At 47.4% G+C, this 26,485-nt stretch overlaps 1 protein-coding gene across 2 annotated transcripts; it reads left to right on the top strand.

Annotated features, from left to right (window-relative positions):
• The first annotated feature begins 305 nt into the window (after positions 1-305).
• LOC311361399 (5'-AMP-activated protein kinase subunit gamma-1-like) lies at positions 306-26,485 on the top strand. Of its 2 annotated transcripts, none has more exons than XR_014638609.1 (15): positions 306-587; positions 3,977-4,244; positions 15,464-15,720; positions 18,109-18,160; positions 19,024-19,133; positions 20,125-20,206; positions 20,590-20,648; positions 20,750-20,795; positions 20,899-20,953; positions 21,082-21,208; positions 21,479-21,644; positions 21,734-21,771; positions 22,208-22,354; positions 22,928-23,200; positions 24,657-26,485. XR_014638609.1 is itself a non-coding variant. In XM_084481567.1 (15 exons), the coding sequence occupies exons 1-15, from the start codon at positions 504-506 to the stop codon at positions 24,686-24,688; spliced, it is 1,617 nt and encodes a 538-aa protein (XP_084337693.1). In that variant the 5' UTR covers positions 306-503; the 3' UTR covers positions 24,689-26,485. The 2 variants fall into 2 exon arrangements, 1 of the variants encoding a protein (XP_084337693.1); XM_084481567.1 differs by having other exon boundaries at positions 22,928-23,021.

Raw genomic sequence — 26,485 nt, 5'->3', positions numbered from 1 at the left:
ATATAGTGGCGTTCACCACGCTTTGCATTACCCTATTCCAATGTCCGGATGCATTATCCTTAAATACACCTTTTAATAATAACACGTCTAAACGCACATCCTAGGTAAACAGAGCATGTGTGGATGTGACATAACCGCGCAGTTGTTCGCCCAGATCGCCAACTCAACGTCCGAGCAGGAATGGCACAGGCTAAAAAAAGAAAATAGCAGTGATACTTTGTATATGATACGGCTGCAGACGCGCGGCCGTGCAGCATTCCTGAAGGCGCGTGTTATTCTACAACAGGTCGGGTCGTGGTGGGTGTCTGCCTCGGTCACGGCCATGCCTACTTCCTGGTTAAAAGAGGCAGCTTCATAGTTGTGAGGCAGCATTTTTGCACAGACACAACGCGAGATAGGTGGATCGGTTGCACATTTTGCATTTAAACACTCGTATTAAAAGCGATCGCCCTGCCCTTGGAGTTTGAAAGCGATATCTTTCGCAGTGCAGGAATATCAACAAGATGGGCAGCACGGTGATGGAGTCCGATAGAGACGGCTCTAAAAAGATCCCGAAGAAAAGGAGAAGTCTGCGGATTGACATGCCAGTAAGTCCCCTCTACTAAGTTAAGTACATGTTATTGTTAGTTGGCGTGTTTTTCCAACATGCCAACACTGTAGTGTCCACACTCCTCCACGTGTGCCTCGGTCAGCAGCACATGTGCTGATGTTTTCAATTAGACAAAACGGGACAAGTAGGCCTTTTCTTCTTGCAGCATCTTCCCGTTCAGCCGCAAACGTGACGTCGTAACTTAAAGTCATGTTTGTCAACACCCAGGGTTGTCATTGTCTGCAGTTCTACCCTTTAAAGTTAATCCAACCGTTTGTCTTTGTCTATGTGTACATTTGAATGCGTAGGTAAACGGGACATTTGGGAGAAATTAAAGAAAGAATTAGTCTTCTATTATAATGTTTTTTTTACAACTGAGCTTGTGTATGCTATTACACTTCCTAGGTTTTATTTTTTTAAGCTTATTATTGTGTGGGCTGCCGAATGTTATGCAACCCTACGTTGAAGTCGTATCGCAGACATGTGTTATTCGAGGGCGTGTTCAGTATAGGCCTGCTTAACATGACAACAAATCCACGGATGGCATGAGGTCGGTATGCTGCTTCTCACAACACTGGGCTGCTTCTCTCCGCCCCCCATGTGATGCATGTTCAATTATGTTACTGCAGCAGCCTATGATTCATATCAGACTTCCAGAGAGACCCAATCATGCTGCACCGATCAGACTTAAAGGTAAAGTCAATGTATTCAGATAAAACTATTCCTGTTTAGGTTTGGGCGAGAAAAAAAGTAGTATTCAGTATTCTTTAATCTATCCTGTCAATAAGAGTTTACATAGACCTGCATGTCATGGCTGGGAAGTCCATAGGGCAACATGTTGGGGTTGTGACGTCAGGCTTGCTGATATTTGCTCATCATCGAGATGAACGGGAGATTGATCTGAACCTGGGTTGTACCTTCCCCCAAATAGTAAGTCTCCCTTCAAAACAAAAACGTCAAACAAACATTGCATCAGAGAAAAGTTCTTCCTTGTTTTCAAGCACATTGACATAATGATACCCTTACTTTTATTGGTAATGGTTTGATCCTACTATAAATAAACACTACATTTGAATTGCAAAAGCAGGACACTTAACGTTTGTAAGGGGCAGCTTTGTACATCGTATTGGGTTCAATGTGCAATAACCATGAGCATAAACACTGTGTTGGATGGGTAACCTTTACGGGAAACCCTCCCTCAGCCAACAGACGTCAGGCCGAGCTGTTGTGTGTCTGTGCTGCGAAACGTTGACCCTGCACTCTGAACCCCCCACAAAGAGTAATGGACGGCCTACTTGTCATGTCTCAGATGGCCTCAAAGATTATTGGGCAACGTTTTAAGTTGACGCCAGGAGACACGTTGATGTTGACTAATCATCAAGACCATTCGGAGATTGGGTGACCTTTTCCACAAATAATCTCCCTTGAAAGCGTTTTACAAGTAATGTTTGTGGGAAGCGTAATGTTTATGACAAATCTATCTTTTTACTTTTGTCTGACGGACCCTCAACACCATTAGAGACCAGACCAGACCATATATATATGATATCATATATATATATATATATTTTTTAAATATATAATATAACCTTGAATCCCTCCCTCTTTGTTAATTACATTTTAGTTTATTTACACTATGCATTATGAGTCTTTATGAGACCGTCACGTCTGTTTGTTTTCCTTGTTTTTAGCCCTCATGGCTGAAACCTGCCTAAACTTGCTCGTGCACAATGAAAGGAAGAGAGAGAGAGAGAGAAAGAGGCGTGTGCACGCTCCGCCCTGCAGACCTGTGTGTGGATTGGTGGTTATGTATGGCGTTCGGCCCCAGCTCTAAACAAACAGTGACCTGATCCACTCACACACACGCATGAAAATACCCTTCCTGCTTCTGAGTTCTTAGAAGTTTGAGAGGTACGGTGATCTACCAGTGAGCCAGCTTTTCCTTTGCCACACCGTTCCATAGATATATACACAACTGATTTTTGTAGTTTACTTGGAAAGACCTACTTTCATAGGTCTTTCCAAGTATGGCTTTGAAAATAACAGAAATCTAAGTGTTTCAGTAAATATAATTTGTGTGTGTTCATTGTATTATATAACTGTACTCTTGTCCAGTATGTCACACAGTCAATAAACTTCTGTTGGCACCTCTAGTTTTATTTATGGGGGGGGGGGTACCTCAGTGCAGTTGGCACGAGGAAAAAGAAGGTCACAATTTAACGTCATGTAACACTTGGTCCAAGAATGGTCCAAGAATGGACCATGGTCCAAGAATGGACCATGAAGTTTCCACCTCATGTATTCCACATATATTTGTATTTATTATTCACTTTCTTCTTATGTTGATGCTGTTATTAACTTTTATCATTATCATTGCACATAAAATAATACAATGCCTTCCGGATTACTTTTTTATCTTTTGAAAGCACATCTTGTTATGAATCTATTGAAGAAGGGAAGAATGTAGGGCGATCCTGGACTACATGTTCTTGCCCTGCAGCAGTTAGCCAATAGGATGCTCCCCCCATCATGGTAGGCAATACAATGAAGTGCATTGGTTTCAGCAGAAGTCACTTAAGCAACACCAAGGGACCACAGAAAGCAGAAGAAAGAAATCAGGCTTAAATTTCTGTAATTTCTCAATAAATCTCTGACTGAAACAGATCCAGTAGAAAGCCTGACACCATGAGTAAGGGGCGTTGCAGCTGGGCCGTATGGAAACATGTTCTGCACAGTCCATAGAGTCCATGACGATATGCGTATCAATGCAAAATACTATTCAAAACAGTCTATGGTCTTTATTGAAATGTATAGTCACGTGCGGTATGGGATCAGAATTAACTAGTTTTCTCTAGGACATTTCAAACTCATTCTTGTCATTTCGATCATACCGATTTAACGATGTGAAGCATTCCGATAGTAGATATAATTTCCTGATATACGTATGTATGTTTATCATATATTGCCTGTATAAATAGATTTTATATACGCATATATATCTGCTTTATTAAAGATGAATAACATGAATGTGTATACATAGTATATTATACCTATGCATCGACAAAATAAAAATGTCAATAATTAATGACTCAAATAAATCAAATGGAATTACCCTTCCTTTATCCGTGGACTTTACTCTGATACCAATGGAACGCTGGAACCAAAATATCGGCCGATATTATTGGCTAACTGATACATCGGTCTGCCCCTTTTCAGATAATAATATCCTTGGCCATGCATGTTACAAAGTCTATCTGTACGTCCTGACTCTAGACCTTAAGTCCCTAAATGACCCCGCGACCGATCAGCCCAGCCCTACGCTGGGGTCAGGGCTGAACCATGTTCCAAGACGCCTCCTGACACCTCCTCCGCCCTGCTTCTCCCCAGGCGGAGCTGCCCGTCTGCACCTCCTGCCCCACCAAGGGCGTCTTCCTGAGGAGCTCCAGCGTCAGCCCGCCCTCCTGCCCTGGGTCCGCCCCGGTCCTGACCAAGGTCAACCCGGGCTCCCCGAAGAGCATCTTCCCCTACCCCTCTCAGCAGCAGCAGCTGAGCTCCTCTCCCAAGTCCCCCCGCCGGCTGAGCTTCAGTGGTATGTTCCGCTCCTCGTCCAGCTCCTCGTCCTCCAGCCTCAAGCTCTTCTCCAGGGCCAGGAAAGGTGAGTGTCTCTCAGTGTGTGTTAGACGGACTGAGTGTGCATCTTTTATCCTACTGTGTGAACATCATGTGGACATTAAAGTCAACAATCTTTTTTTATTTTAACATAAACAAAGGCATGCATTAGACATAAGACGCTTTTGCCGAAAGCGACTTACAAGTGCATTGAAAAATGAAGATTGAGTCACAGGGTTATGACAATATCAACAGCTTATTGAAACGCCTGTCGACAACACTCCAAGCACATGATTTCAGAAATCTTCAATGCTTACTCCCAGATATGGTGTGTTTGGCAGTGTCTGCTTTGAGAGCAGATGGTTCTCTCAGTTTCTGGGAGATGCCTCTTCACTTATCCACTTGCCATGCACCGATGAGAATGCAATGCACCAGTTGTAATGGCATTGGGTTGATGTAATGGAGGCGAGACTAATGTAACACTACACTGATGATGATAATAACAAATAGAGCCAGCTGGAGCCCTTCCTCTGTCTTCCTTACACCGGCAACTTCCTCTTAAAACAAGGGAAACAATGGAATAAAGTTAAAGTCTCACTGTACTTCCTGTTGGACAAGCTTTTATGTGTGTATGTGCACATGTGCACATCTGTGTGTGCATGTGTAGCAGCATTTGTGTGTGCATCTGTGTGTGTGCATGTTTAGCAACATTTGTGAGTGTGTGTGTGTGTGTGCATCTGTGTGCATGTGTAGCTGTGTGTGTGTGTGTGTGTGTGTGTGTGTGTGTGTGTGTGTGTGTGTGTGTGTGTGTGTGTGTGTGTGTGTGTGTGTGTGTGTGTGTGTGTGTGTGTGTGTGTGTGTGTGCACGTGTAGCAGCATGTTTGTGTAGCAACATGTATGTGTCAGTGGCGGCTGGTGGTTTTTAAAGTGAGGGAGGAAGGACTGCGCGCTTGGTTGCCATTGGCCTGCTTGCAATGTTAGTGGCGTATGGTGGCATAAGTATGTGAGAATCAAGTTGTTTCAGGGTGTTTTGGTGAACTACAAAATAGCAGGAAGGGATAATTATGTGAATAAAATTTATACAAATCCACCAGTGGCAGCATTGTACTTTGAAAGCTGGTGGGCAGCATGTCTTGGACTAGGGCAGAAGGAAAGGATGCAAAGCCAATTAGTCAAATCAGGCCTACTCTTGAAAAATCAAATAAAAAAATCTGGGCCTATCATTGGGCCTATTTTTGCCCTCAATGACTGAAGCTATTGGTTGTAATTTGGCTATGTTTATTTTCAGCTACAATTGTTTCAAGAAAAAGGAAGACACAAGAACAAAAGTGATGCCATTTAAAATGCATCATGCTCTGAATCATTCACTAACATCGTTTCCACAATATTAAACAGAACAGACAGAGTAACAAACAATTAAAAGAACAACAAGAACATAATTTCATAACTATTAACATGGGCTGTAAAGCTGTATTGTTTGAGGCAAATGTGGATGTTAATGGATGTTTCAGAATGTTGGTCATGGTGTTAAGCCAAATAAGATTGAGGGACTTCATTTATAGATCAAGTCAATCCATGTTGCAAAGATATCAGTGACCTGGTCATACCAAACGGGAAAGTAACGCGAAGTGATTTCAGAATAACGGTGACTGTAACTCCACGTTTTCGCCACCCGTTCAGACGGCTTGGTAACCCAACGGTGGAGTACCAAAAAATAGGTAGACTCAGCTTGTTTATTTCGGCAGACTTTTGGTGGTGGAAACGCCAATATAAGCGAACCGGACCGCACCGCTCGGTGGAAACGCCAATATAAGCCAACAGAGCTGCACTGTACCGCAACGAACAGTAGAGTACCGCTCGGTGGAAACGAGGCATACGAGCGGGTTCGTTGGTTCTCGTAGCGTAGAGAGTAGGGCTGCACGATTATTGCCAAAATGATTATCACGATTATTTTGATCAATATTGATATCACGATTATTTACCACGATTATTCATGGGGGGGGGGCGCGATTATGGGGTTGTGGAGTTGTTGAGGGGGGGGGGTGGTATTATCTGCCCGCTTCGCCCGTGCCTAAATCCGCCACTGCATACGGTGTTGCGCTGTACATGCTCGCTTTTATTGAGAATGAGGAGTCACGTGATTTTTGGGGAGGGGAGGGGTTTGAGCCCGTCCGCCATGATGGCATCCACGGCTATCGGTTGCCAGGCGCAACGTTGTCAGAGCGGCATAGAGACAGATGAAGAAATACGCAACATAGAGACGCAGGAGACATTACGAGATAGAAATAAAGAGTGAAGGGCAATTTCCACCAGAACCGTCACGGAAGCGGCACGGCAATAAAAACGTTCGCCGAAGACATTAGAAACCATTATAGTGAATGTAGGCTATTCCACTGGATACGGCAGCGGCACGGAACCGCCCCCAAACTGGCACTACTTTTTTTCGAAATATCGCGAGAACACTACGTGTCATCGTGGGAAGCCAATATCGTCATCGTGATAAAAATTCGATATATTGTGCAGCCCTACTAGAGAGTAGAGACTTGAGGGGATAAACCCTCCCTCCGGGCTGCTCCACAGCCAGGCTCCTGCTTATTGGTTCATAGCGCAGCCAGGGCTCCTGCTTATTGGTTCATAGAGCAGCCAGGGCTCCAGCCTATTCGTGAATAGACGTTGACGCGATTCAGATCCCTTAGCTAGTCCCACCCACTCAGAGGAGGACTTTCCTCCTCTCGCCCATTGACTCCCATGTAACTCACCGGCCGCCAGTAGTTCCCGAGAAATGAATGGGAGTCAATGGAGGCTGAGGGAGGAACGTCCTCCCCAAAGTAATATCCAATAGGTGATAGGGGGTGCTAATGTCCCTTTACCCAGGGAAATGAACATTACACGTACAAAGGCATTAAAGTAGTCATATTTAAGGGCATTAATTCATTATAGTAGTCTGAGCAATCTACATTTTTTATTCTCAACAACGTTAAGGAGGATCTTCCTCTCTCTCCTCACTGGAGAAGCCACCACTGATGCATAGTTGTGTACGTGTGTCTTTGTTTTAAAAAGTAACCTTTTCAGTTCGACTGAGACATCTTCCCTCTTTGTGTGTGTGTGTGTGTGTTGCGGCAGAGACACTGTTTGGATGAGAGCAGATGTGGGCTGGGGCAGAGTGGCACCATGCACGCCCTGTTGCTGCACGTTGTGATATTGCACAACAACAGGCAGAATGTTTTGCATGGAAACAGAGCGTTCACTGAGGGGTTGTAGGAAGCTGGGATCAAACGCCGCTCCGGTGACTCATACTCCGTGGCTTCCACACACCCCGCTCCCCTCTCGCGGTGCCGTGCGAACGCCCGGGCCCCTGGTTGGCTCGGGCAGTGCGGAATGGCTCCCGCTGGTGCCAGGGTTACTCAGCCCGCCCCCCCCCCCCCCCCCGCCAATTGCTTTCCTCTGGACGGAATGAACGATCGATGGCACTCATAAATGTATCAAACGTACAGCAGTGTGTCCCCCAGTTCGGTAGACCCTATGGTCTCTAGCAACATTACTGCAGCAAAGGATCATTTAGTGTTAATTTAGTCACGATGGAGAAGATTTTAAAACAGACGTTGTTGTTTGGTAGTGGTGGTGGTGGTGGTGGTGCTGGTAGTGCTCCAATAGCTTTCCATGTTCTCTGGTAGAGGAGGGTGTGTTTCTGCGCTTCCTTCTCCTGCCACAAGAGTGTGCTGATGATCTTGGTCTTCTCTCCCTCTCTCTCCCCCCAAATGGCTGCTGATTCTTAAGGTGGTTTTGCAGTCCAAAGGCACCTCAACAGTTTGAATATTCATTCTAGAGTAAAATGATTAGTCAATGCACATCTCAATGGTGTACGGTGCTTCCATGCATTTTTGCATCGATACACTTCATCATGTGCATATTGAGAATGTTCCTTTTGAGTTTTAACTCTTGTAGAAATGTGGATCGTCTCTAGATGTTGTTAAGGCTCCCAGTGATGGGGAATGACTTGCTGCCCTTTTTTAGCCTTATCTGGAAATGTCTTTCTCTCGCTCTTTGTCTCTGTCGCTCTCTCCCTCTCTCTTGCTCTCTGTCTCTGTCTCTCTCACTCGCTCTGTCTCTGTCTCTCTCTGCCGTTCTCTCCTTTTCCATGTGGTGTGTTTTCAGTAAACACTGGACCCAGCGTTTCGGTGGCGAGCGTCCTTAAAAGGGAAGACGACTTGCTCGAGCAGGATCGGAGGTTTATTGCGGTGAACTAACCCTAACCCTAAAACCTGGAGGAATGTTTCAGTAATCAAAATAAGACGACTAGATGAGTCATTTTCTTGGTTTCAAAGCTGTGTGTGTGGTATGGGTTGGCCTGGCTTAACACAGCACACCCAATCAAACAGCTTGGCTCTTAAATGAATTAAACGTGGATGGGTTAACCCTAGACCTGACCTGATCTTGTGTGGGGCTGTTTCAGGATGCCTACTGGGTGGCTCCGCGTTGACTCCTCACTGCAGGTCCACTGACCTATCGGGTCTCGGCTCAGAGGTTGCATAATCTGCCAGGTTAAATCTGAAGTGTTGTGAGGGGGGGGGTGAGCCATCTGTTAAGGAAGGGGAAGAGTGACACTAGCGACTAAAGCCACTCTCTGATCGGCTGACGGAGCCACTCTGACCCACTCCTCCTCCAATCAGTTCTCAGCAGGCTTAAAGGTCAGGCTTCCCGAAGTGGCGGGCAGTCACTTCCCTCCAATGGGCTTTCCTGATCTATCCAGTGTTGGTGTGTAGGAGCCAGATTGTGCAGCAACAGCTCATGTGGATCAACGTGCCTGGGCTTTAGATATCATTATTCTTAATTTATTATTTCATTCTGGGTATTTTTTTTTTTTTTTTTTCAAAAGAAGGCGGAGAACCCCCCTTTCAGCCAGCCAATGGCTGCAGTGCAGCGTCGCTCGTGGCCACTGCTGTGGCCTCCCGTTACCGCCTGCTGAAGAGAAGCCATATTAAACAGACTGCCGCCGCAGCTGCACCTGACAACTCACAGCTCCTCAGACCGCGCAAGCCACACCAGGGACAGCACCACTCTGCGTGTGTGTGTGTGTGTGTGCATGCGTGTGTGTGCGTGCGTGTCTGTCTGTCTGTGTGTGTGTGTGTGTGTGTGTTTGTGTTTCTTCTCATCCCTATTTGAACGGACCTGGGGATTTGATCTATTGCCTTGCTTCAGATGTTCCACACGACCGCGTGTTTCCCTGGAGACCGGTGGGCCGACGCGGACCCCGCTTGCTGGCCACAGAACCCCCCCCCCCCACACCTCCCCCCGACCCCGCCGGGCACCTGAGATGAACAGAGCTAGATCCGTCTTTAGATCATTTACCGCACACGGACCGAGATGAACACGTATTCGCTCCTTTTCCAATCGGATTGATCGACTTTCTTTGGTGAACAAAGACTACTTTTCCCAGAGTTCCTCCCGAACTCCATCGCCTGCGTTGCATCCACAAGGACTCAAGTACCGTACTACTATATCTCTCTCAGCGGCGATGTTCTACACACCGGGCGGAAGACCATAAAGCCCCCCCCCCCCCCCCCCCCCCCCCCCCCCCCCCCCCCCCCCGGTTTCTACCGGTGACGCTCATCGTAAAGACCTCCCCGTGCCTTCACATCGCCCGCTGCGTGCTGCGTGCTGCAGCCATGCTCCCGTCTGGTTAGGGACCGCCGGCCGCCCCAGTGAGCTCCATGAAGAGATTCGGCAGCCTGCGCCGAGCAAGAAGCGCAAGGAGCAGGATGGGCTGGCAAGCAGAGGGCAGTCCCAGTCGCCCGGTCCGCCCGGTAACACACACCCCCCCCCACCCCCCCACCCCCCCCCCTCCGTTCTTCTCTTCTCCTCGCTGCTCTGAGGCTGTTTTGCAGTCCTTTAGGTGTAAATGCATGATACACAAAGACATGAGTGTGATATTACATTCCCCCCCCCCCTCTCGCGCTGTATGCTATGTAACGTTCTGTGAGGAAGGTCTGCTGTCTGTGTGGGGGATGTACAGTGTATCCATAGCCGTGGGGCGGTAGACGCTGTAGGCTTCTGTTACTCTCGCGGTGTACGGTATGCACACCTACCGGTGGAATGTCTGTTGACATATATACGGCAATGTATATTGCCGTTTAGTGATGGTTATTTACCTCACTCACTCATATCACTGCTGCAGTCGTGTCCGTCTATAAATCAATCAATCAGATCAAACCTAAGTGAATGGTTGGTGTCACTTAATGAGGCAATGATTATTAATGGTTGACAGGCTGTGTTCATAGACGAGAGGAGGTGTTTCCACCAGTAATTGAGGCGGTGGTCGGTGGCGCAGTGTCTGATTTCTTCCTAAAGCATGCAGGATCAAAAGGAAAAGGGCACGCACACCAAATGTCACAAGCCACAGCCCCCTCTGTGTTCAGCGCTCACCGCTGTCCTGGCCGGGGCGTCTGTGTGTGAGTTTAACCAGAGTTGACGGCTCTGGACAACAAAGGAGTGATATTGTGCTGACTCATAGATTTGTATTTGATGTGGTGCTTGTGCCGTAGAAAGGTGGTGCAGTGAGCTTTACTTTGTTATGTAACAGAGTGACTCTGCACTTTCTCCAGCCGGCGTCTTCTCTGCAAGTCTCTCCTGAATATCTGTTCTACTTTAAAAAGAGCAAACTTTATTGTTAAGAGACAGAAAACGGAAAATCGGAACTTGAAATTCCGCCGGGGCTGTGCCAGAAAAGAGGTTCTCAAAGAGCGTGATTCAGGGAAACAAGCTATCTGCCATCAAACAAAACAACACCCTGTGCATGCACAATTCCAATCAGGTGCTTTGCTTTCCTATCCATCCATCTTCTGCTTGGTGAGAGTAGGTCGGGGTGTGGGGAGTGTGTGCTGGAACCAATCCTAGTTGACTATGGGGGCACAAGACCGTGACTTGTTCCTGGGAAGGGGGAGCAGGTCATTGCCCTCAAGTCTTTCTGTCACGCACACATTGTTCACACCTACTGGTATTCATGGTCTCTGTGCCCGTGGGTTTCAAGGTCTTAACCTCATGACACGCAAGGGCAGGAATCACGGGTTTGAAACCCAGATCTCTGGAGCTTGCCCTCTGCACTGCCCTCTGCGACAGTAGCTCAGGATGTAGAGCGGGTTGACTGGTAACCGGAAGGTTGCTAGTTCGATCCCCGGCTCCTCCTAGCTGCGTGTCGAGGTGTCCCTGAGCGAGACACCTCATTCTAACTGCTCCTGACGAGCTGGCTATCGGCTATGCGTGGTTGACTCTGCCGTCCGTGTGTGAATGTGTGAATGATTCACATACCGACGTAAGTCGCTTTGGATAAAAGCGTCAGCAAAACTTTAAATGCACCACTGCACCATCCCTTGATAAACTCTCATGCATATATGGAACCATAACCATATAAGGAACCTGTGCAGCAAGCCAGACTGGCCTAGGAACACAGGCAGTACACAAGAGGCGCCGGAGCCGACTACATTTCCTAAGGGAGGTTCGGGTCCGTCAATGTATGCAGGACAATGCAGAACATGTTGCCCTCTTCTTTGTGGTTGTTGCGTGCTGGGGCAGCAGCATCAAGCTGTCCAGGGGGGGCTGGCGTCGACTCAGCAGGATGATTGCAGAGAAGAGGATGGTGACCAAACTGCTGGCCATAGTGGAAAACGCAGTTACATCCGCTCTGTGACTCTCTGGTCGAGCAGAGGAGAACACTCAGCATGAGACTCGATCTGGGTTGATTCCCCCACAGAGTGACTCTAGAGGTCCATCCTGCCGCCAGACTTTTCAATGCACCCTTGACAAGCCCCCCGCCCGCTCCTTTTTGCACAGCACAGTCTGCGACTTGCGCATAGTGCCCCCACACCTTGTTTTCATCACAGCATACACCCAATTTATACACATTGGTCCCATTTATTAAGCCATTTCAACTCCCTAGCCCTCTAGAATTGCTAGTGTATTTCTATATGTATATGCATAGTGTGATGCATGTATTATTTTTGTTTTTTTATCATGCACACTGGGTTTCTGCAGTGAGTTCATTGTTTAAACTCGTCCCGTCTCTTTGGGCTTGCAGCAGACCCTTTTCTCCACGGGGATCTTAGAAGTAGGTTTCTATCTATAACCGCGTTCCACGCCCCTTTTCCCAGCCTTGCATAGAGTGTGTTGGCGTCGAGGGGTGGGGGTGGTGGGGGGGGGGGGGGGCGGTTGCCTGCGTTGCATTTAGGATTAGGTCAGAACAGGAGGTCCAGTTACAGTCAGCAGCCAGTCTATATCTGGTGCAGCGAATGCATGGGCTCTCATCGTATAGAGGTGCTGCAGCATCGGAGCACGTCCACACATCAGCCCAGCGGGGAAGCCCAGCAATCGCATACCTGGTGCCTCACCAGCAGCTGAGAAGTGTTCACACGTACTCTCACTTATCAGTCCAGAGGAGAGATGGGTGGATGATGGCGTATCTGTGCATCTTGCTTGGTTATATATACTGTATATATAGCTTTTTAAGGGAGTGGTCAGCATTGGACAGGAATTACTGTCGTTGTGGACAAACTCTGTGTGTACTACTGTGAGGTTGTTGTCTTACTGTCTTACTGTCTTACTTGTAGGAAAATACTCTTGAAACCTTGAGGGGTCAATACGCACGTATGTTTATTTGCATATTTACCTCTACCTTTGCTTCTTTTCACTATCGCTCTTTACCGAGTCATACCCATTCAAAATATTTTGAATATGAAGCAATTATGCAAAAGTAGGTATATGTTTAGTGTTTAAGTTTGGGCTTGTAATGCACTTGGCCATTAGTGTTTGGACTCACTCAGCTTGCTGCAGATTGCAGTCTCAGTATTAGGCATTAGCTCAGGAGGTAGAGCGGGTTGGCTGGTAACTGCAAGGTTGGTGGTTTGATCCCCGGCTCCTCCAAGCACTGTAAAGCGCTTTGACCATTTACCATTTATTAGGGCTCCTGGAAGTCTCATTGGAGTCATTCTAGTTGCTCTGGGAATCTCCTTCACTGGAAAATTGCACATCAGCTGTGGCTAAGAGAGACACACACATGTACACAAATATACACACATGCACGTGCATACGCACACACCTCTCCAGTGTTGGCGTTGTTATTAACCAATGCGATGCGGATATCTGCATGTTATTTATTGTGTATTCTGAGTAGTAGTATTAGTGTGTGTGTGTGTGTTTCTGAATATTTATGTAATGCATTTTAATTGGAACCGGAGGCTCTTACATTTCCTCCAATTATATTTCTATGTAATGTGTTTCCTCGTTTGGAGAGAGGCTTTGTGGAGAGAGACTAGTACTACTCAGTTGTCCGGCCCTGTGTATGCACATGACACTACGTCGCCCAGCGTCACGTTCATCATATTTCCCCCTCTGCGTTCCCAGCGGGTGCCAGTTGGCCGGCTCTTTAAGTCAGCCCTCCATCGGAACCCGCGCATGACCTGGCCCGCGCTACACCACATCAATATGCACCATCACACGACTAGAACACACGTCCTGGAACGCCGGTGGTGTCACAGCCACACACCACTTTGGCCTCGCACAGAGGCTTGTGTTGCTTATCTGCTGCTGCAGAGGAATGTGCCACAACAGCGGGGCTAAAATAAGACCCTGCGGAAGCAACGCGGGCCAACGAGGGGGCCGGTACAAGCCAGCTAAATGTCAGGAGATAAGGGAGAGAGGGCCAGGCCCGGTGGACGGTGCCAGGTCAGCCTGGCACCGTTGATTGACTGGTTGATGATAGCTATTGGGATGTTTGATGGATCTGCCATACTGGATAGGTTGAGGACATGGTGAAGGCGCTGTGAGTGTGTGGGGGGGATCCCTGGATTTGAAGTTTAGGGTGATCGTTTATAGCGAAGGTCAAAGCCAAATTTGGCTTTGGTAGAAATGAGAAAACACTGTTCTCTATGTTCACGAGTGCTAGAGAGGGTGACAAAAGTAACAAGTACAAGTCTGAGACACGCCACACTCGTGACTCCTCCCCAGGGTCACTGCGTCAGCAGGGGTGTGTGAGTCCCGTGTCTCCCTGCGTAAGAGGGGGGTCCGGGGGGCGTGTGACGGTCGTCAGGTGACTCTCCACCCGACGCTGCCTCCCAAGCAGCTGGTCCTTGAACCCAGTGCTAGTGGGCTCTGTGACAACTCTGAGCAGGAGGGAAATGAATGGGAGCAGGTGGGGAAATTGAAGGATTACGTTATGCTCTGTTAATCTAACGATTATCAAATCAATGACATAAGGGGGTCTCAAGCTTCCCTTTTCTATCTTTGGATTCATTCTGAAAACTGAATGGATTTTTAATTTGTGGTTTCATTTTTTTTTTTGTATCGCAGAACTGTTATATATAGATCTGTATACAATGATGTACATTGTTTTTGTCGTTATGATCCTTCTTGAATTATACCGACCGTATGTCCAGGGAAGACATCTCGAGTCGAGACGGTAGAGTTGTATTGGCAGACTATTGGCTGCACACAGCCTAGTGAGGGGTACCTGTACCCCCGCTGATCAGATGGGCCTTCCCATCTGTCCTCACCGCAGTGATAAGATGACACGGAGCAGCCTGACCAATCAGACGCCGTCACACGATGTCCTCACCCCCCCTGCAGTCACACACTTCATCTCAGTCTACATCATTCATCGTCTTACAAATAAATACATTTGAGAGTAGGGATTCTAGTCAATTGAAGAATTATGTTTAATGAGGTTAGCAAGGAGTCCTTGTGATGTTTAGTCTGAGATTGTCTGTGATTTAAAAGTTTAATAATGTGTTGTGGAGTAATCAGAGTTTACTTATATTCTAACATCATCATCTTGTTCATCTGGTGTCCTTCACAGTGCCATGTGTCAGGGAGATCCTTAGGCCAACATGTTTGTAACCATGCTCACACTACACTCCACCTTGGGGACTTATTCTGGGCTCCTCTAGACAAGAAAAACAGGATGGTGATGTTGGAAACCGGTTTCTTGTAAAAATGTGTCGACAATGGGCTGGTGATCCATGTGGCCATGCACGATGGCTGGTTTAACGTGTGCATGTTGATTGCACAATGTGCCACAGGTGTGTAGCCTCACCGATCCCCAGAGTCCAATCAGAGTGACTCCGATCAGGTGAGGCTGCGTAAACCAGCCATCGTCCACACACACACCGCAATGTTAAACCCCTTTTAGGACATGTTCCTCCCTTTAATCAAACCTGATGCGAACCCCATCCCGGGACAGAAACTGACCCTCTCCCTCTCCTCCTCCTCTCCCCACAGGCTCTGGTGGCTCGTCGCTCCCCTCCACCCCCATCCAGGTATCCACCCCCACCCCCGCCCAGGCCTCCAGCCAGCCTCTGTTCCCCCAGGCGGCCCAGCCCAGCTCCCCGGCCGCCGAGCGCCAAAGCCTGCGCTCCCGCTCCCGCTCGCTGTCCTGCACGGCGCCCGACCTGGCCCAGCGGCTGAGCCTCCCGCGCACCAAACCCCCCCTCATCCCGTCGCCCGGCCCTGCCACGCCCAACACTACCTCACACCACGTGAGTGACTGCACCAGGGGGGGGCGGCGGCGGCATGTGGCTCAGGAGGTAGAGCGGGGTTGGCTGGTGACCGGAAGGCCACTGGTTCGATCCCCCCCCCGGCTCCTCCTGGCGTGGTCCTGAGTGTCGAGGTGTCTCTGAGCAAGGCACCTCACACTGACTGCTCCCCGACGAGCTGGCTGGCGCCCCGCGTGGCTGACGCCGCCCGTCGGTGTGTGTGAATGTGTGCACGAATGGGTGAATGCTAGGAAATATTGTAAAGCGCTTCGAGTGGCCACTGGTTAGGAACGCGATGTATAAATGCAGTCCGTTGCAGTCCATACCATCACCATTTACCGTCGGTAGGCTACATCCGTACCGAACACAAGCGTCTCATAGGCCCAGGTGAGGAAGGCCGAGCGACCAGTCGACAGCCATGGTTCCCGTGACCGTTTGGTGTAGTGCGAGATTTGTTTTTTGGTTTCCTTTAGGCGTTCGGTTAGAGACGATAAGAAACGGCGGTTAAAATGACTAACGTGAAATGAATGTTTCACTAGAGACGGCAATCTCTCGACCGTTTGATGTTCGGTCACTGTACTGTTCGGTTACTCTGTGTTTATTTTAACCGACAATTAAAAAGGCATTGCCATTGTGATGGGATGTGATACGGCACGGGACGGATGCTGTAGTCAAACCCACTCATGAGTGTCATTGAAGTACGGCGGCTGCTTTTGCCTTTTCCAGCCGATTGCTAAGCCCTACCCTGGTTGGTGTTAATGTTTACTATATTTCCTTAATGTAATGTTCCACCTTTCTCAAAGTCAAGGGGATTGTACTGTATGTAGTGTGGCGCCACGCCTGGCGCATGGAGCTTTTATCTCTAATGGAAGTAGTTAATACAGCAAGGGTTTGTCTTGGGCTGTTCAGTATGAATCCTTGATGCCACATGACCAGGGGGGTGTGTGTGTCCGTGTGTGTGTGTGTGTGTTTTTATAGCCAAAACGTCCTTGTGTGGAGAGAAGTTGTGTGATGGAGTGTTGCCTCCTGTCAGTCGTGTGATTGCCCCACCCCCTGGTAGCTTTGAGTGATTAATGATGACTGAAATAATCAAAAATCAATAACTCATCTCTAGCCTGGTGTGTTGCTAAACACCCAAGGACACGTGAGAGAGAGGGAGTAGATCCATCATGAGTGCATGTCCATCTTACATCTGTCTGCCTGCACTCGCTTTTCTTTTACAGAATTGAATGCACTCCTTTCCTCTTAATAGCACGGCAGCGAGGTATTTTCTGTCTGAACCAAAGCAGAGCGCGGAGCCTCTTGTCTGTGCCGCAGCCAGGCGCGATTTATGGTGCTGCAGTAGTTTTGGCAAGGAAAGCGCTGTGTCACCATGGCAGGGTCGCTCCGGGGAGACCTGGCAACACGTAGGACATGTATAAGGGCTGCCCTGCCCTGCCGCAGTGTCGCCCTTGGAATTATACTTGCAAATTCAAGACCGGGGTAGAATATTTTGTGTGCAGAAGAAAAAGCAGTGGCTATCTGCTCGTCTTTAACTTAAGTGACTAAGCATTTTGCGTTATGTATTTTTTCCTTTTTCTTTCTGAAAAGGCAGATCAAAGGTTTATAATATACACATTTTTAAATAGCTGCCGACGAACTATTGCCCTCATGGCTTTGACGATGCCGTCTTTTTTCCAAATTGAAGACACTGCGTTACTCGCGTCTAATTAGCTGCGACGACGTAACCGCGTATCTCCTGCTTCTTGCTGCTAGGCAACACAGGGGATTTCCTAATATGGTGAGGGACCGATTGTCGAGCGCGGAGGGGCGTTTCCACACAACGTAATGGTGGTGCCCGCATTCCCCCCATGGGAATGACTGTGGCTGGAATACCGGGACATCGGTTTCAACATACGATTTAATAAACCTCGCTCTTTTTTTTTATTTTTTAGGTCAGTTCAATTTACCAGCAAGAGTCGCAGATCACAGTGGCAGTTTCAGTTTCAGTTCGCCCAGTATGTCTGCATTGTCCCCCATCGCTGCATTGAAAAACCCTATTGGGAATGTTCCACTTTTATAAAGGGGTGTGGCCGTTCATAAATAATACATATTTGCCAACAAAGTTCATGCCTTTTGCGGCGAGCGTCTGTTCGCGCGCTCCTCTGTTGCGCGCCGCGTGGATCGCAGCGCTGTAAACAAGCGCAGTTGTGCAGCTATTGACCAACCGCGAACATTTCTTTCCCGGACGCGACTTCGGTAACAACATCGTTCGGGGCCCTGTTGAGGAGTCCCGTCATCAGCCCGCTCATAATATCACCCGCAAAGTTTGTTGTGAGCCGGCCGAGTGTGTGCGTCGTGACTGTTTAGCATCTCTCCTGACCGGAGCACGTCTCCCCTTCTCCCTCCTAGGTGCACGGGTTATTCGAAGGCATGCTGGAGAAACTTGACATAGATGATGACGGTGAGTGTCTCCTGTTGTGGTTTGAACGTTTAAATGGTCAGTTGTTTTTAACCCGTGTGACCGCCAGCAGTGCACGTGTGTATTCTACGCTTCGGAATAACAGTCACAGCGACGACAAGGCTACTTTGCTTCAGTAGGAAACTGCCTAGTAGGATTTAGGCAGTTTACAAATGTTTCTTTGGGTGGGACTTAATTTAACGTCCCTTACACATTCGGTTAAGAACCAATTGCAATGCACCGCTTTATGTATGAGACGCACGTCGGCCGAATCTGTCATGTGCGTGAAGTCCTCATCTCTCGTTCTGTCACGTATTGAGGGTTCCCTTGATGGGACCATAGACTGTATAAAGATAGGATGATCTCATGTTATGTTATTGTCTTCTTAGGCTTCTTCTTTCTTTCCTATGTTTTTTTCAATTATGTATTGAATGTAGAATTTTTTTTAACTGAGCTAAATAATATATTTTTATAATGCATCAGGAGTAGATAGGCTATATTGTCTTTTAAATAAAATTGATATCTATCTTAATGTTGTTGAAGCGATAAACACTTGGTCGAAATGGTTGTCGAAACAATGGAATATATATATATATATATATATATATATATATATATATAGCCTGGTTTATGTGCCTTCCAACATGCCACAAATGAGCCAATGATATGGTTGACGCCTGCTGTGGTGATCTAAGTTGCTAACAGGAGAGGCTAGCCCAAGGCACTCTGGTGGTAGCCTCGTCAGAACACTACCGTAAGTGGCTCTTAGTGGTTCAGATCGGTGATAGTTAGGTGATAGCCGTCCATTAGCGCACCTTGAGCCTCCCAGGCTCTGACGTGTCTGTTGTTCTCTCCGGTCCGGGCAGCTGCTGCTGAACCAGAGAGTGATATCTACATGCGCTTCATGAAGTCCCACAAGTGCTACGACATCGTGCCCACCAGCTCCAAGTTGGTGGTATTCGACACCGCACTCCAAGTACGTCCTGCCTTTCCTTCTGCGCAACTGTACACGCTCACTTTGATATGCTCGTGCACACACACACACACACACACACACACACACACACACACACACACACACACACACACACACACACACACACACACACACAGCTTCTATTCACAGAATTACCACTGCTGTGATGTGATGTCAATACGGGCCAGTACTATGGCAGAAAGCCTTTGTTTACGTGACAAGACAAAGCCTATTATTTCTTCTTTAATCCGCGTAAGGACATTAAACGCTGGTATTAAGTGGTTGCAATGGTGGAGGGGTAAGGAGAGAATGCCAAAGTCAGTTAATGTTTTAACGTGGAGCAAACACACACACACATACCAAAAACAACTCTGTCTGTGAGCTGACGTTGGGATTGTCTTGAAATGGTCCCAAAGCTGTTAAACAGTAATCTTGATGGGCCTGGGCTGTTAAGTGTAGCGACAGACGCCACCCATATCCAAATTAAATCTAAACGAGAGGAAAACAAATTACCCCTGAGGCATTCTGCTGGCGAAATCTGGGAGGTTTTCGAACGGGTTAACTTGGCTTTGTTCACGATTTCACGTTTCAGCTCGGGTAGGTGGGTAGCGTGTAATGAAATTGGTTACTGAATTGTAGAATTTCATTATATTCTGAAGGAGAGTTGATTCTTTGTAGAACAATTTCACTGCAGCCCCCGGCAACGTTTTTAATTTGAAAGGATTAAAAAAAAAACCTGACCATCATCTGCTTGCCATCGTTGTTCTCCACAAAGCAAACAGAATACAGATGATACAAATCTCTGAGTTTACAGAGTCGTGGGCGGATGAGTTTTGTTCTTTACACACATTTATTACAAAAGGATGAGCGCAAAATGTTCCAAAGAAAGCTCAGGATAATGTTCAACCTAAGAAATGGCTTCATTCATCATTGATATATCTGATGACTAATGGCTCTGTATTATTGTTTATATCCAACTGTTTGACGACAGGTTAAGAAAGCATTCTTTGCGCTGGTGGCCAATGGCGTGCGTGCAGCGCCTCTGTGGGACACGGAGAAGCAGAGCTTTGTGGGTAAGCAGCCGGGATTTCCTCTCAAATAGGAGGGCTTGGTTAGTGGACGCGCCCTCTTCACGGAAACCTCAAGAAACAAGGAAACCATAAACACTTAAATCATAAAAACGACTGAAAAATGTATATTTTTTGTGATCGCACAATGCACCATAGCACAACGTCATTTTCCACAGAGACTAGAAACGGTCGGTTTTTTTTAAAGGCATGATGCAATATGCAGACATGATGCCGGTGACCTGGCATCCTATTGTTCTTCTTGGGACGATAAAAGCCTAAAACGAATCTCCGTGCACCACTGAACAGCGTTTGGCGCATTTCTCTCACAATGCAATCCCAGGATGATAAGTGCGTCATAACTCTATGTGCTGTCCTTTTGATCGCAGGGATGTTGACGATCACAGATTTCATCATCATCCTACACCGATACTACAAATCACCCATGGTAGGTTGCCCTGCGGCTTCCCCCCCCGACCCCCCCACCCCTGGACGACTTGGTCCTGCTTTCACTGTGCTTACTCGCTCCTTCTGCTTTTGTGTCTTCAGGTGCAGATCTACGAGTTGGAGGAACATAAGCTGGAGACGTGGAGAGGTCATTTGGTTTAACGTTGGAAAAATTTAGCTGAATACATGGGATAACATTTCCCATGGTTCCGTTGAACTTTCTTTTGAAACCCCTTTTCCTTCCCTCACAGAGGTGTACCTACAAGCGACATTCAAGCCCCTGGTGAATATATCACCTGATGCAAGGTACAGTGTTTGAGCATGAATTAGTAATGGCACATTGTGTTGAGGAAGAGAACTTTCCACACACACACACACACACACACACGTGTCTGTGCAGTAATCCCCGTTTGTCTGCTGTTTTCTATCTGCAGCCTGTTTGACGCAGTGTACACCCTCATCAAAAACAAAATTCACCGGTTGCCTGTCATCGACCCTGTCACAGGGAATGCACTTTACATCCTTACGCACAAGAGGATCCTCAAGTTCCTCCAGCTCTTTGTGAGTCCCATGCCGCCCATCCACCTTCATGTCATCGCCCTCCCTCACATGCTTCTCCATCTGCCTTGAATGCACACACTGGACATCTGTTTCCCTGTTTTTATCTATGTATCACCCCCTAGTGGTAAGATGCTCTAACAGTCTCTGAAAATGGTCTCTCTCTCTCTCTCTCTCTCTCTCTCTCTCTCTCTCTCTCTCTCTCTCTCTCTCTCTCTCTCTCTCTCTCTCTCTCTCTCTCTCTCTCTCTCTCTCTCTCTCTCTCTCTCTCAGGTGTGTGAAATGCCAAAGCCAGCGTTCATGAAGCAGACCCTGGGGGAGCTGGGCATCGGCACGTACAACCAGATCGCCTTCATCCAACCGGACACGCCCATCATCAAAGCCCTCAACATCTTCGTGGAGAGGAGGGTGTCGGCGCTGCCCGTGGTGGACGAGAGCGGTAGGGAGCCCCGCTGTGAAACCGCAGCAGTGGTCTCTCTCTCTGGGTGACATGTGATGATGACGTCTCATGTTGTTCTCTCCTCACAGGCAAGGTGGTGGATATTTACTCCAAGTTTGACGTCATCGTAAGTTCGACCATTTTGTTTTCAATGCACACCCCCCCCCCCCAAGCCGTTTGTGTCACCAATGAGCGCCGAGGTGATTAGTCGTACAACTAGATGGATGTATTTGTCGTCCAACAGAAAATCAAGGTTGTTTACATTGTATTAATCTAACCATTACTGAACCGTTGCTGCTCAAAGCTTGTGAAATATACATATTTGAGCATTTTTCTTTCACATTATAAAATAACTTTATCGCCTTTTTTCTTTGTCACTCATTAGACAAAAGCCCACTCTTCATTTAAGACTTGTGATGGACATCTTCCACAAATGATGAATCTTTACAGACTAAATGTTGAACGTGAATAAAAATCGATTAATCTAAAATGAAAGCCATTGTCCGTCTCCTAGTTGCTGAACTTGCTCCTAAGTGCTGCGCCCCCTGTTGGCCTGTTTGCAGAACTTGGCGGCGGAGAAGACGTACAACAACCTGGACATCACGGTGACCCAGGCGCTGAAGCACCGCTCGCAGTACTTTGAGGGAGTCATGAAGTGCCATAAGCTGGAGACCCTGGAGACCATCGTGGACCGCATCGTGAAGGCTGAGGTAGGCACTCACTCACTCACTCACTCAATTACACTTTAGCACTCAGAAATGGTTTCTAATTTAGTTTATGGTCGTAATTTGAAAAAGGTCGGATGCCATGCAGAGACTCACTCTCAACTCTCACACATACGCAAAAGCCTGTTATGTTTTGAGCCTGGGCATTTGGACATTTCTGCATTCCAAAGCTTTTCAATATGTGATTACTGGATCCAAATTATTTGCGGTAAATTAGAAATGTTTATTGAGACCTGAGGGATGGGATTTGGTTACTTACTGGGAATTCAGTTATTTTTGGCTGGAAGTTAACCATACTAACCACTACAACATCCTGCCCCCAGGATCGAGTCTATTTGTTGTTACACAGCTAGTTAACGCTCATCAGTAATGTTCCTGGAGCATTGTTATTATCTGCCTTCTTGGCCACTGTGTGTCACTCTAGTGTGTGTGTGTGTGTGTGTGTGTGTGTGTGTGTGTGTGTGTGTGTGTGTGTGTGTGTGTGTGTGTGTGTGTGTGTGTGTGTGTGTGTGTGTGTGTGTGTGTGTGTGTGTGTGTGTGTGTGTGTCCCTCCACCAGGTCCATCGTCTGGTGGTGGTGGACGAGTGCTCCAGCATCGAGGGGATCATCTCCCTGTCGGACATCCTGCAGGCCCTGGTGCTCAGCCCCGCAGGTATAGACGCTCAGCAGCACTGAAGCCCGTCCCCCCCCCCCTCTCCTCTCATCCACCCCTCATCCATCCACCCCACCCACCCACCGACCGCCCCACCCTTCTGCCTCCTGCCGGGGGGGGGCTCCAGCTCCCTCTCTTCCCTGCCCCCACCCCCCCCCACCCCTGTGACCCAGCCTCAGGTAGGACGACACTCGCATGCACGTAGACGCCGACGTTGGATGGCATGTCCCCCGTTAGGGCTGTGTGCAGAGGGGGTGGCTGATAGGCCTGACAGCCTACCTCGCTGCAGTGCTTCTACTACAGCAGGCTGTGTACGTAAAGGGAAGATGCTAAAGCTACTAACTCAACTACGTTAGAAACACGAGTAAGGGGCGTACTATTAAGGTCTTAGTCCTGATCGCCGCAACCCTGGTTTGATTCCTGCCCGTTGTCCTTTGCTGCGTTTCCTCCCCTCTATCTCCCATACCTTCTTGTCTATCTCACGCTATAATATAAAATAAAAAATGAAAATAAATCTTAGAAAAAGGGAAAAAAAACACGACTAATTTCACAAGCCAGACAATAAAAATCTTAGACAACATTAGAAATGTATACTGAGACCTGAGGCAAGGGATTTGGTTACTTACTGGGAATTTAGTTATTTTTGGCTGGAAGTTAACCATACTACCACTACAACATCCTGCCCCCAGGATTGAGTCTATTTGTTGTTACACAGCTAGTTAACGCTCATCAGTACCAAAGTGCTGATCGCAGCGACCCGGGTTAGATTCCTGCCCGTGGTCCTTTGCTGCGTTTCCTCCCCTCTATCTCCCATAGATTCTCCTCTGTCTCACGCTATAATATTGCATAAAAATGCAAAAATAAATCTTTGAAAAAGGAAAAAAAAAAGTAATTTCACAAGCTAGAAAATAAAATCCACAATGATAAATTGACAACATGCAGTAACGCACCATCAAATCAATGGGCGGATGTCCTGGCACCGACCGATGTTTACGGGGTCGGTCCGAGACGCAAGCGAGCCAGCGAACGAACACGCGCCTGAAATGTGAGCAGTGGAAAGTGTAGAGGCGGCTCATCAGTAAGTGCTCCTTCTTCCTTAGTGAGTGTTGTTCAGCGTACAGTTGTATCAGGGGAAGCAGATAACGAGATCCATGCTTTATTAACACCTTGCATAGCCCTAAACGTCTGCTTTGGGATCAATACTCATAGATGAGTTACTGGGTAACATAACTCTGAGCTATTTGATCGTTATTCTCAGATGACTTAATGTGTAACTCATCTAAGAGGCGAGGACATAGTTAATATTAATTGTGTGTGTGTGTGTGTGTGTTTTGGGGGATTGTTTTACAAGGTCTGCATTGGGTCATTATGATTGCTACTGACCTTCCAGCACCCGTGTGTAATATTGGATTGGTATGGTTAGGAATTGTACATCAAAGTGGAGTTTCCCTGCGCCTTGGACAGGGTACTAACAGTGAGTCCATCGGGCTGCAGTCAGACCAGCCCTGCCCTAGCCTTTTATCCCTGCTAAGATATGCATTGGGAAGGATAATTTATGTCTGCTGCCCTTCTTAACACTTACTGCCTGGATATTGCACATTTTCACCTCATCCCTCCACCTTCTGCTCCTCCCAGACGCCTGCAGAGAAGAGAAGCTTGCTGACTAAGAAGACGAGAGAGAGAGAGAGAGAGAGCGAGAGAGAGAGAGAAGACAGAAGATAAGCTTGCCGAATGAGAAGTAGAGAGAGAGAGTGAGAAGAGAGATGAGAGAGAGCGAGAGAGAGAAGAGAGAGAGGAAGAGCCTGAACAGGATATTTTGGTGAGAGCAGCAAGTTTTATTTTTTATATTTTATATAGTTTCAATCGAACTGGCCGAAGAGCAGGAGAGGACTCCTAAAGGCCGGGCTCCCAGCGGCCTCCCCCATCGGCCCCGGACTGATGCACTATATAAAGGCTTGGAAACCAAAGAGCTTGGAGGGCCCCTGCACTGGAGGACCAGCTGCCCCCCGTTCAGCCCTCGTTGTTTTCGGTGATCTTCTTTCTGTTTGGTTGTGTTTTTATTTGGACAATGAGAGCGTGCACGCACACACAGACACACACACACACACACACACACACACACACACACACACACACACACACACACACACACACACACACACACACACACACACACACACACACACACACACACACACGCACACACCACGTGTGTGTTGCGTGGGTGGATAAACAAACACTGTGGCTGCGGGGGAGAGGGGCGGGTGGCGTCACGGGGATAAGCGTGTACGTAATGCTTCACGCCTGCCAGGGTTCAGGGTCATGTGGAGGTTTGTGTGCTTGTGTCTCTGCTCTAATCGCTCTTCGATGTGCTGTGCCACGTCCCGTTTCCTCACCATCAGGGGCGTTAGGGCGGTGGCCGCACGGCGCTGACCTCCGGATGGCTGGATTTTCTTTCTCCAGTTTGGTGTTGTCGAGGTCGATAGGCCCATGTACAGCGTTAAGGAGTTCAGTGGAGAAATACACCCGCCATTTTATCTGCCCTGCCGTTAGAAGCAATATGGAGAGCATTCCTCCGTCGACTCAATCTCTCGCACTGACAAGACAACCGAAGATAATTCAATCACAATGTTATCTGTTACACAACATAAATGCATTTCCGGAAGGAGATGATTATTATTATTATTGTTGCATACCATTATAAAAGTCAGGCACTGAAGACGAAGTTCGTAGCTCTGATGTCAACGAATAATACAACTCTGATAAACACAAGTAGTCCCATAACTCACTACAGAAGTGACGGCCACAACCTCTCAAAGTATTCTGAACTCGCCTCATGGCCACTATCTACTGCGATCAACCCAAAGAATGCACCTTGAAATAGTTTAGTGGCAAGGTAAAAACCCCGGGAACTGAATGTAGAGATCTTGATCACAAACAAGGCGAGTGAGATGTTTTTGTTTGTGTTCGAGGTGTTGGAAGGGCTGCACCCCCTCCCGCTCAGAATCTGACATTCTTTCTGGATTACCGCCTGTTTTCTGTCCTTTTTCTGTCCTTTCTGAGTGTGTGAGTCATTGTTACCTGATTGTTGCTCTATAATCACATGCAAAAACAAGATGGCCTCTCGTACGCCGTAGCCCGGACAGTACTCATCTCTGTCGTTCACTGTAAATAATGGGGTTTTCAGAAGACATATCAGAGAAAGCTTTATTTTTATTGAATGTGTATTGAAAAAAAAAAAAGAATGTGGGAAGAAAGTGCAGTTTTACTGTTATTTTTGTAAATAATTTTGTGGCAATATGTTAAAAAAGTTTGTATTGGATAAATATGTACTGTACATGTGCAAGCATGATAAATTACTCTTCAACAGTTATGAATAGGTTTTTCTTTTCCTCCTGTTTTTGATTTATTTTTTGTATTTTTCTGGTTGCAGAGAAATAAATGGCCACTGAATGTAACAAGGT

The sequence above is a fragment of the Micromesistius poutassou genome (genome assembly GCF_964030765.1).
Source record: "Micromesistius poutassou genome assembly, chromosome: 16".
NCBI lineage: Eukaryota > Metazoa > Chordata > Actinopteri > Gadiformes > Gadidae > Micromesistius > Micromesistius poutassou.
Note: the sequence above shows the minus strand (reverse complement) of the source record. Positions and strands in the feature narration are given on the sequence as shown.